General features: G+C 46.6%; 1 protein-coding gene across 14 annotated transcripts in view; it reads right to left on the bottom strand.

Annotated features, from left to right (window-relative positions):
* The window catches only part of CAMTA1 (calmodulin binding transcription activator 1), an 818,639-nt gene extending 808,878 nt beyond the window's left edge, over positions 1-9,761 (bottom strand). For 10 of the 14 annotated variants that reach the window (XM_033113420.1, XM_033113429.1, XM_033113430.1 and 7 more), the window contains exon 1: positions 9,510-9,633. In XM_033113420.1, the coding sequence (XP_032969311.1) occupies positions 9,510-9,554 (45 nt within the window). In that variant the 5' untranslated portion in view covers positions 9,555-9,633. Of the gene's footprint in view, positions 1-9,509 lie in introns of all 14 variants that reach the window. The other 4 variants (XM_033113428.1, XM_033113426.1, XM_033113432.1 and 1 more) reach the window with 2 other exon arrangements.
* Between the last annotated feature and the right edge of the window lie 2,299 nt (positions 9,762-12,060).

The raw sequence follows: 12,060 nt of genomic DNA, 5'->3' as shown, positions 1-12,060 counted from the left end.
CCTTTGAACAAAGGAGCTACTGCCTCGCACTCTGAACTTCGTGGGAGAACAAAAATGCAGTGTCAGTATGCCCACAACACAGCTCAATCCACAGAATCATGGGATAATTAAACTGACTGTTTTCAGATTTCAATCTGTTTCACCAGAAACCTTGTCCAAATCAGCACGAGCAACTCTAGCTCTATCAAAACAACTCTAGGATCTTATCTTCTGTTTTACCTTTTATCACTGATTTATGGGCTGACTGATGGTAAACTGATTTGTGCCAGTGCCAGAAGTCAGCTCAGGAACACAAAAGAAGAAGAGATTCAGAAAAATCAAATTTATGAATGAAAATGCTGACGTCATGCGTAGTTCAGCTCCCAGCAGGGCTGAGGGTAGTCTGTGAAGAAGAGGTGTTACCTTCTGGGTGTTAAGTCACCGTCATTAGTAAAGAGAGATAAAACAGAGCCCTTGCTCAGACCAAGGGAAGGGGGAGGGAGAAGAAAACGAGAGAGAGAGAGAGAAGAGGAGAGGAGTGAGAATGAAGACGAGAGACCGAGAGGCGAGAGGGAGCTGAAGAGAGAGAGAGGAGAGAGAGGAGAGAGAGAGAGGAGAGAGAGAGAGAGAGAGAGAGAGAGAGAAGGGGAGAAGGCAGGGGTGAGGGGAAAGGGCGAGAGGGGGAGAGGGGGGAGCGGAGAGATGAGAGAGAGATTAACCACCTTTTCCCTGGACAACCAAAAAGGAAAAAAAACTCAACTAGTACTAAGTATATGCCACACACAAGCATAACGTCTAAACCATGGATCTATTTCATACTATGCTTAAAAGCAATATTTTTAAAGATATGGTTAGTTGTCACTAAATACGTAGAACCCAGTCCCATCCCCACCTTAAACCTTCTCCCACCATGTGCCACCTCATTCAAAAAAAGAGAACACACTATAGCTGGTTTTAGTTCTTCAGTGAAAACTACCCGGCCTTGCCATATCACCCCCAAATTTAATTCTGAATGTAAGTGGGTGGGGCTCAGACCTCAAGAGAACTATTGGAATTTTTATGTGAAAGGGAAAAAACTGCTTTTTATCTAATGATGTAATAAAACTAATAAAAAAGAGATTATAAAAATCTGATTTACTCAGAACTATTAAAAGCAGCTAGTGGTGTGGATTTTTTCACATTATTCATCTCTCGGCAAAACTGAAAATCCAACCAGTAATACAAACTGCTGTAAACTTGAGACACAAGTTACTTAAGTAACTGATTCCCAGATTCTAAGATTTTTACGCTCTTGGAAAATAAGTGACCCTCAGGTCCTTGGTAACCTCTCCAAAGCACGACACTACAAGGACGGTCTTTCTTCTTCACCATTCAGAGGCTTAAAATAGCCATCCGCCGAAAATGGATGTTTCAAAATTTAAGCGATAAACAATTTTGCCAATAGACATTTTCAAAAGCCGATCTTATTAAGTTAAAATGCAAACAGACCGGTGTTATCTGTAATCTACAGTGTTAAAAGAGACCATCTCACATTTCCACCAGAAATATCTTTGATAGAACATCACTACCCCCTTGTGGATTCACAATAAAAACCCGTATCTGCAATCTTCACTTTTTAAATGTTTCATTCTGCTGAACTTCCATTAAAGTTTACATTTTCTTCACTAAGAAGGGTTATTTATTTCAATTACTTTTTAAAAAGAGGAAAAACACTTAACATTTTAAAATAACAATCTCATCAACTTCTTTATCTTCTAAGCACCCCATCTTGGGGAGTGTTCTTTGTAAACAGGGTCTACGTGCCGATTTCAACATGGTAAGACCGTCAGCATCCCATTTTTCCCCAGAATACCTTCATTAACACTTCCAGTCATCACTTTGAGATGAGTTTTAACGATATAAATGGGTAATTTCTTCACCATGGCATCTTTTTATCTTTCTATTTGATAATTTCATACTCCATACCAATTTTTTTTCTTTTTATCTCTTCATAATGGTTTGATATCCAAGTGCCCCGGAAAACCAATGGGGCATCCTCAGAAATACTTTTCAGACAAGGATTAAAAACCAAATCTAAGTTTTAAAACGATTGATGCTTGATCGTGTTACTATACTTTCAGAAATGCTTCCTGGCAATCTAAACCAATCCTGATGAGGGAAAAAAAGATAATCTGTTTTTCAAAAATAGAAAGACTTTGCTTTTTTTCTTTCGTTCCTTTTTTTAGTTGCAGGAGTACCTCAGGTTGTATGTGAGCTTCATTCTACTCTAACAGGCAGATCTTATTAAACTTCTACTGTAAAAACGGTTAAATAAACCTCAGTACTGTTTTATCACTTGTCATAGACACTCAATTTAACTGAAAGTACAAATCGTCTCCCCGAGAATGCACAAAGTCGGGGTTCTGGCTCGTCAACTGGGAGTGAGCTCCCCGTCTCCTCACAGGTGTTGAACACAGAAGTAGGGACACAGCAATTTACTATTATTATGAGAAGACAAACTGCAGTATTCATTCCAATGATTAGGTGGGAACACAGGAGGAAAAGTGATTGGCTTTGCAAGTGTCTTTGTAAGTGACTAAATAGAGAATCTTACCTTGTGGTGATTGGTAAAGAAAAATGGAAGAGAGAGTGCATGGTCTGTTAAATGACTGCTCTCTGTTCCAAAAGACTTTTCACATGTCAACCCACTGAAGACTGTAGGTACTAAAAGTATCAAATCAGCAGCGTGTCCAAAGCTGGTGGCTGTGCAGGAGAGCAGAGCAGTCAGAGCTGGCCTTCCTGGTTTGCTTTGTGGGATTTTGTCATGATTGTTGCTTTGAGATTTTGAGATAGAGAAAGAGAGAGAGAAGGTGGAGAAGAGATTTTGGAATGACATTAGGAAGTGAGATTAGTGGTGAGAATAATGCCATTTAATTGAGTCTCCAGGTAGCACAGGTTTAAAAACTGTTAAGAACTCCGTCCCAGACATGTTTCCAGACATGTCCACTCGCGCACTTGAACTCCGAAGCCACACTGCAGAGCAAAGCGAGGAACACAACCCCAAACCAGCACATCCCCTCGCAACTGCCCTCCACTAACAGTCTCGGGAAGGGGCAGTGCGCATGACTTAAAAGGCCTGCCTAATCTGAAAAAACAGAACAAAATGTGAGCAACGGACTCATGTATAAGAGAACATGCAACCCTACCAAGAATAAGCAAAACACTGAGGATAATGTAGAAGAACCATTTAAAAAATATCTCTGGTGATCCGTCCTATGATATGTCAATCAGTGAAAGTAAATGAACAATCATCTAACAAAAGAATGAGAAGGGGAGTAACATGGCTGACACTTAGCGTCTTCATTGCAGGGGGTACATGTATTTCTTTTTAGTCCAGGGTAATGAGCTAAAAAATGCTCAGGAAGCATTACCAATCTTTACACAAGGAGGCCCATGACCTTCTACGAGCAATGGCGCTCAAAGCAGAAAGATTGCAATACAACCTTACATATACACAGCCAGCATACTGATGGGGGAAAAAGGAACTGAAACCACCCTGTACTCTGTCCCACCTTACAAAACGTCAGGAACTGCTGTCCATTGTCCATCTATACAGAAAAAACACTTTCCTTACAAATACGTGACAAACATCATGGATGGAAGACCATCTATGTTTACAAGCCCCTCTTAACACGTCTTAATCACAAGATTTACCGACACAACACCCACTGATTGGCACGAAATACAACAGATCTGATAGTGTCTGATCAACCTCTCTCTCGAACCTGATTAGGCAGTCAAAACAGAAAGAAAAGAGAGATTACACACACTGTAACCTGAAGAGAGTGACTGCCATTACTCTTTTTCATGTTATATGGACAAAGAAGAGAGCGAGAATTACTTCTCACTCAAACACACCAAAACCTAAGATAATACTGTAACAGGCAAAGGAACCTCAGAAGACCCCGCACGTCCTTGTGAACTGAAGCCAAAAAGAGTAGTATACTTGGTGACTCTGCCCAGAGAAATCTACTGTTATCAAGCCAAAGAGACAGAAGGATGGCTAAATGCAGCAAAAAACAAATTTCCAAAATCCTACACGGGGAGGCACAGACACCTGAAGGACACGGTGTCTCACCTGGGGACGTCTCCAGTTACAAACATGACTATTACCCCTTGTCTTATGGATTAAACCCCATCCTACCATCCTATCCTTAGAGACACAACAAGTCCCAGGGCCTCTTACTACAGGACAAAAGAGAATAATGGGCACCCCCTCTCTACTGAATGATAGGTTATGAATACGCAGAGCTACAGATACCTCTTTATAATAATGATGGCAAGAGCAATAAAGAAACCTCTTTTTGTGGACAAGAAAGGGAGGGTGGGATTTAAGGCATCTAGAACATCCAAAAAAGGGGCATCGCAAGGAGATTCGAGAAGACTGAGAACATTTTAGAAGATGATCTGTTATAATTGAAATACAAAAGAAATACGTATGGCCTGTCACCACAAGAAATATTCAGTCACATGTTCGCATGAATAAAATACACTGCCAAACCACATACTACAACAATCCTACACAAGAGTTCTTCTCAAGAGTGAAATACTAGCAGAATTGGTTCCTACAGGCATTGTGGAGGGAAATCTAATTTAACACAGAAAAGAAAGAAAAAGTGCATTTCAGGTTAATTCTTTACCATTATTGTCGTCATCATGCATACCATGCCGACATCCAAAAATAATCTGAGACTATTTACCAAAAAGAAGAAAAGACACAAATGACAGTACCACTGAAAAGTATAAAGTATTGAAAGTCTCATAATAACAAAAGCGGTTGGAATTACAACAGATACCTAGCCTAAGGATGGTCACTATAATTAGGCATTAAATTTAGATATAATACTTCCTGGCAGCGAAAATGTAATAGCAGCTCATATAGTTTTTACTATCTGATAATATGAAACATACCGGTTAATCATATGAGAGAATTATTTTTCTCCCACTTATTTCTGTAAAAGATGTATTTGGTTTTACATTCTATACAATACCTAGCAGTGCTACTAGGTATTCAAGTGTTAAACAAGCATTCCAACCAACCATATAGCTAAATGACCTAAAAGTTATGCCTGGACATTTAAAAAGAAAGTTGATTTTACTTTTCTCTTAGTACGGGTACATACATACACACACACACACACACACGCAGTCTAAAGGAAAGCTAACTGCCTCTCCGGGTCTCCCCTCCACCCTCTCCACCATCCCCACTCCTGCAGGGATTGGGGGGAGCTCAATGGGATAGTACTATATTTTTGTGAGATGGTAATCCAAACAATTAAAATTCCGAAAAGAATTCTTTACAAGAACATATAAAAAGGCAAGCACAAGATACATTGAAATGTCTTTCACACTAAAAAGCTAACAAGAGTCCTATGGTCTTAAGCAAAGTCACGTAACAGCCCCCGACCCTCCCAGATCCTCGCACATAACAGAAGCTCAATGAAGGTCTCCAGAATGAAAGGAAATAACAGATGTAAAGACAACTTTTCTCCAAAATAAATTCAAGGATCCTACCAAGGAGGCAACAGACACATTCTCTCCTACCAAGGAGAGAATACGAGAATCACCTTCCGTTCCTTTTTCCATAAGGAAATTACAGAGAAGTGTAACTGCACACAGAGATCTTCCCGCAGAATCTGAGGAGTAGGAAACGAAGAATGGCCCAAGGAAACGAAGGAGTGGGGGAAAAATGGGCCCCCTCAGAATCGATTCGATAGCATCCCACGAGCACATGGGTTACACCCATCATAAACAGAGAACTAAAATAATGCCACCAACTCAAAAAAATGGGCTATTTCAGAAGGAAAGCCTAAAAACTAAAGAAAAGCAAAACCCTGGATAAGCAGGATATGTAATATGTAAACGTCTCAAAGAGCCAGCAAGAGCAGCCCCACGCTTTTGAAAAGGAAAATCTGACCCGATCTGACCTTGAGTAGAGGTTGCTGTGTACATGTCAACATTCGAAATCCACTGAACCAACAGATGAAGCAACCCAAGATTTCCCAGACGCAGGATAAGTCAGGTCTTAGAGAAGACATGGGAAGAGATGTCCCAGGGGGGTCCCCCAACCTTGTCCAAAAAGCGGGTGGGGGGGGGTAAGGACTGAAGGAGGAGACTGTGATGGTCTAACAGAAAGACATAAAACAGAAAGGTCATGAAGAGAACCCACCTAGCCTGACTGCCCACACAAGAACACAGCACACTGGAAGAGTGAGAGGAAAACACTGACCTCCGATAGTCTGTGGGGACGGGTGACACAGAAAGCACAACCGTATTAAATGCAAAGCCAAGAGCCTAACTTGACACACGAACCTCAGTTGTGTCCTTCTAACCTTTACCATGTCCTTCCACGCCCGCTCCATGGAGCATCCGGTTAGCACGGAAACTCCACAAGGCAGTCGGTGGTATGGAGGAGGGCAGGCAAGGACCCACCACTGGAAGAGACGCCTCTACTGGGAAAATGCCAACATATACAGCAGGTAGTCACCTCTTCTTTTCCAAGCGTCAGTAACACTACACCCTAATAATACACCATCCCCTCAAGCTGGGTATAGATACAGACAGAATAAAAACAATATAAAAACTTAAAAAAAAAAGAAAAAGGCAAACTGAGGTCAAAAGTGCTACTTTCGGGCAATGGGTAGTATACCCATTGGGGAGAATTCAGTATTAACTGAATGTCAGAGCCTGGAAGTCACCTAATGCTGACCAGTGCTCCAGATAACCTTGTATCCTTTCTCAGTAACCCAGGTGGATAGTCTCCTTGCTAGAAAAGCGCTTAAAGGTCCAAATGCTCTGACAGAGCTCGCTGGGGAGGATGAGGCTCCAAAGCAAGCCAGTCCAAAAGCAAGTGACAGCAGCTAGCAACCATTCCAAGCTCCGTGAGGGAAGGAAGTGAAGGAACCAGAGGAGGCTCACATCTTGCCCCGGCCCTGGAGCCCAGGGCAATTCGCCAAATACACACACTGTGACTCTCAGGGAAAACCTGGAGAATCATCCCTCCCACTTTTCATGAAGTGTCACAGGCCATTCCAAAGGTACCCTTCCTAAGGTGCACACCCTCTCTCAATTACTTAAATGGCCAAAATAAAACAGCGACATATTTACGGCCATTCATTTCTAGTTCTGTCACAGAAACACATATTCTTCTCACCCACTCCTATCGTTTGCCCCAAATACATGAAATCTCTTTCCCCTACTCGGCAGCAGCGAAATCAAGAAGAAAACTTTTAACCCTATGAAGAATCAAGCCGAGAACACCACCCCCGATTCAGAAAGCCTAAGTTCCGGTGCATGTGGGCCGGCCCTCTACACTTCATGTACTCCGGGACTTGATGAACATTCAGGATGTCATTCTGCTTATTCAGTACAGTACAAATGACAAATGAAAGAGGGGCAAAAACTGCCCATTTATCAATGAGTCCTCGTTCCTTTAAGCCCGAACGCTAACATATACATATACCTATATTCTTACACATCACAGTCCCCATATACACCCAAAATGTATAGTCATCTAACCCTTGCAAAGTTCTGTACATACGTAATGTATGTGATGTAATCTACGTACATATACCTACATGTGTGTATATGTATATAAACAAACACATAGAAAATCATGATAATCTCTTTTTTGCCAAAACAGAACCAGAGAAGCAAAAAATAGAAAACATCCAAATTTCCCCTTCACCTGAAAGCTACAAGATCAAAAGAAATGTTTGGATCCCACGAGGGACAACCCCAGGGCCAAAGGAAGGTTCTAGTACAGCCCCTTCCTTGTTCTAACAACCCCTTCCCGAAAGGCATGTGGGCGACATGGGTGTCTACACTCCCTTTTCTGGATGGAAAGGCATATGGCTTCTTCTTACCCAGCCAACATGAATACAATTTAAGAAAATCAGAAAAAGTCAAGGTAACAGGCTCCCTAAATATGGCTGACTGGGAAACAGAAGCCATAAGGAGAATAGGAGTTCTCCTAAAAAAGAAATGGGAAGTTTATTTCCAGGGAAGGTTCAAAGACTCTTGAATGTTGGGTGTACAAAGTCTGGTTCTTAGAGCACAGAAGGCAGTAATTAGAACACCAAAAAACAAGGGAGCATGACCCTCTTCCTGGTCGGGTGGTGTCAACGGGTGAACCATGCCCCCACCTAAGGGGCAAGAGTAAACTTGGAAGCAAAATTATACCCTGGTTTTGCTCAGACGTTCGGAGTGATTCCCGTGGCCCCTTCTTACTCCAGTAGGAGGCACCATGGAAGCCCTGCCCTACATCTGATGGGGCACCCACCCTCACGCAGACAAGGAACTCGGAGGACAGAGAACATTTTTAAGGGAGACAGACAAACGGGGAAAGGTGCCCTGGCATGCTCAGTTCCTCCCTTAAGAAAAGAGGGCAACTCAAAGGGTATTCAGGAAATGAGCTCACCCTAACCCAAGAAAGTGTGCGGAGAGTATGCATAATCTCTGCGAAGTATCTGCTTTCCCATTTAGAAATGACTTCAGCGCTGCACAGGCCCCCACTATCCACTGGGTGAGGGAAAAAGAACATGGGTAGCCCGAGTCCCCTTGTCCTGGCAAAAGGGTCAATAGATGGTGTGCAGAGGCCCCAAAAGATTCCCCAGAAGATGAGAGGATGAGACGGACCCCTCTGCCAAAGAAGCATCAGGGTCACAGAAGGTAAAGGGCAAGGGAGTATGGAGATCCTCACTTGCCATAGAAACGGAGACCCCACCCTCCTGGCTGCAAGGGGTACAAGGGCAAGAGTAGGATGGGAAGGGCTGCTAGGGGCGGGGAGGCTACGCAGGCCCCCTCCCAGGAAGGGAAGGGGGAGGGGTCACACGAGGCCCTGCTGCCCGGGGACGCTCAGCAGGAGGGGGTCCCCCTGGTGGGGAGAAGCGCGGGGACCCGGCCGGCTCTGGGAGGCGCCCACGGAGCTCGAGGGTGATGCTGGACAGTCCGCCTGGCCCTGCCGCCCGAGAGCCAGGGGCGGCGAGGGTGAGCGCCCGCCATGCCCCGACGGGGACCGGCCCGGGGCAGTGGGGCGCGGGGCCGGAGGGGGACCGAGACGGATAAACTTTCCGCCCCGCGGCCCCCACCCGGCCGGCATGGGGGGCGGGGAGCGGGGGCCGCGCCGAGGGCCCCGGAGCGGCGGGGATGCCCGGTCCGGGTGGGGGAGGCGCCGGCCCTCCCTCCGCCGACTCCTCCTCCTCGCTGGGCCCGGCCCCCGCCCGCCGGCCCCCCGCCCCTCCGGCCCCAACCCGCCCCCGGGTAGGGGTGTGCGGCGCCGCGCTCCGCCGCCCCGCGAGTCACCTCAGGACCCGGCTGCGCTCCGCCCCCCCCACCCGCCGCCCCCTCCCCGGCCGGGGCGCCCGCCACCCGCCGCCGCCGCCGCCGCGCCCCCGCGCTCCCGCCCGGCGCCGCCGATGCCCGGGATGTCCGGCGGGGCCGGGTCCCGCTGCCCACCGCGCCGCCCCCGGCCCTCACGCTCCGGCTCTTACCTTCCGGCTTGTTTTCGGCAGCCATTTCCCCTCCGCGCGCCACATCCTCCTCCTCCTCGCGACCGGGACCCCGAGCGCGCGCCTCGTACCGCCGCCGCCGCCGGCCCAGCCACCCCGCCGCCGCCGCGCACCCGCCCTGGCCCCGCCCCGCGGCCCACGCACTGCGCCCGTTGGGCCACGCGGCTGCCACTCATCGCTCCCGCCACCAATCGCCCCGCACCAGGGGTCTCACTACTCTCCGGGAGGAGCGTCCTATCCATCAGGCCCATTGGCTGGTCACCACCCAACGGAATGTAAGGATTGGTCAAGAATCAACGCCCCCTCTCCACCCACTCCCAGGAAAGCCCGCCTTCCAGACCTAAACAAAGCTTCCCAGTGGCCAGAGCCCGAAGAAACTGCCCAATTAGGAATGAGCCCACACGGAATATTTCCTCGAGGCCGAGATGTGGCGTTATGATTGGGCTTTACTACAGTGTTTCCCAGGCCGTCCAGACCAATCAAAGGGGGTTCCCGGAACTCGGGAGCGGCGAAGGGAAGCCCCGCCCCCGAGCGTGACCGTCATGAGGAAGGCGCTCGCTCATTGGCACGCTGGGGCTTTTCCCGCGTGCTCCCGGGGCTGAAGGACGTTCCCGGGGAAGCCGCTGCCGGCGTGTGGGGGTCCTGGTGGCAGTGAAGACACGGCGAGATCTCCGGGATCCCGCAGCCTGCCGCAGCCAGGAATCAGGAGGGACCAGAGTGCCTCGGGGCTGAGGTCGGCCGTGCGCAGCTCTTCGGAACCGGTCGGCCCCGGAGTCCGGGCGCCGCTGCCGGCGATATCGGGAGGGGCGCGTCTCCTTCCAGGCCCCGCCCCTTCCCCTCCCCCCCCCCCCGTCACCGGCGCCCCACTCCCTCGGCCAACGCTGCTGCGGCCCCAAGAGCGGGTGCCCAGCCCGCCGGTACCTGCCGGTGCCCGCCTCCCGCTCCCCATACCCTGTGTGCTCCGTTGTCCCCCTTTCTAGTGGCTTAAAATATTGAAACTTTATTTTGGTCACGTTGGCCATGTGACCCACAGAGCCGATGACTCATAAAATGCCTGTCCCAGGATGAGGCCGCTGAGCAAAATCAGAGAAACGTTAAACCTCGGCGTGCCTGCTCCGAGGGCGAGGCGAGCCAAGTTTCTTTCAATCCTGGGCTCACATTCGTGGTCTTTTCAAACCAATATTCCATCGTCCACTGCACTCACGCTCCGTGCCAGGTGGGTTGACTAGCTAGGTGTCAGTCCGAGAGAGAGCCTAGAAACAGGTTAGCATCCATTCTATGGGGCATAGACACACCGCTGCAGCTTTTCTGGAAATCCATCCACACCTAGTGGACCAGCACACACTGTACAGAGAAGCGTAAAGCCAGACGAGATGGTAAAAATGAAATGCCCCCACCCAGCGAAATTCAGGAATTGTACACATGGGCAGGTAATACCAGAAACAAAGGAGAGGGCTGAATTCTCAAAGTTTAAAGAAAAGGAAGAAAAGTTGAGAGAAAAGCAGATCTCCGACCCCTCTATGTGGGTCTTGCATGGTTTGCAGGGAGAACATTTCATTCTTCTACATTTTATTTTTCCCTTTGCTATCGTTGATGACTAGTAACTAGCAGAATCAGCGAGAGGTCCTCCTTGGAATATTTTGGCATCAAGATTGGCTGTCAAAGTGAATTCCGTGCCAATCTTAACATGTGTTCTTTTTCTAGTCTTCACAAGCAAAAATTTCTTGAGTTATCCAGAAATAAAGATTCCTGAAAGAACGTTTTGTGTTATACACTCATTTTTCAACAAACTTTGATTTTATGAGCCGCAAAAAATACAAAATTTTAACAACTAGGGTACAATATTTTATCGATTAGCATTCTTAATAGTACCTATGTTGACGATATGTATGGTGAAACATTATAAAAAGTGCTGGTGGCATTGAAAATTAGTATAACCCTTTGAAAAGCAATTTTACAGTCTGTATTAAAAACCATAAAAAAATGTCTGCATCCTTTGACCCAGTAATCTTACTTCTGGGAATCTAAGGAAATAACACTTGATGCCAAAAAAGCTATATGTGTGAAGGTATTCTTCACAGGATCACGGTATTTATTACAACAAAAAACGAAGCATCCCAAACGTGCTAATGTTGGATATTTAGTAAGTAAATTGTTATGTCACCACAATGGAACATAGTAGTCACAGACATCGGAAACAGAAAGAATAGCTTACTTGCTTCGGTGGGGAGAAAAAAGGTATTCGAATTTATGGTGTTCATTTATTGTAGATGGCATGATTTTAGGTCTAAAAATGGCATTTTGTAAAACGACTGATAAAATACTACACCCATTTGGGCGATTATGAGTGATTTTTCTTGTCTATTTTCTATAATACTGTCATAAGTATATAGCTTTTATAATTAAAACATGTATTTAAACTAAAAAATAATTGTATCTGCTGCCTACTAGAGACCAGACATTGTGTTAGATTCTGAGAATTAAAGGTGAATAAAGTTGAATGTCTTCCTCCAAGCAGCTCACAGCTTAGCAG

The sequence above is a fragment of the Rhinolophus ferrumequinum genome, chromosome 9 (genome assembly GCF_004115265.2).
Source record: "Rhinolophus ferrumequinum isolate MPI-CBG mRhiFer1 chromosome 9, mRhiFer1_v1.p, whole genome shotgun sequence".
Taxonomy (NCBI): Eukaryota; Metazoa; Chordata; class Mammalia; order Chiroptera; family Rhinolophidae; genus Rhinolophus; species Rhinolophus ferrumequinum.
Note: the sequence above shows the minus strand (reverse complement) of the source record. Positions and strands in the feature narration are given on the sequence as shown.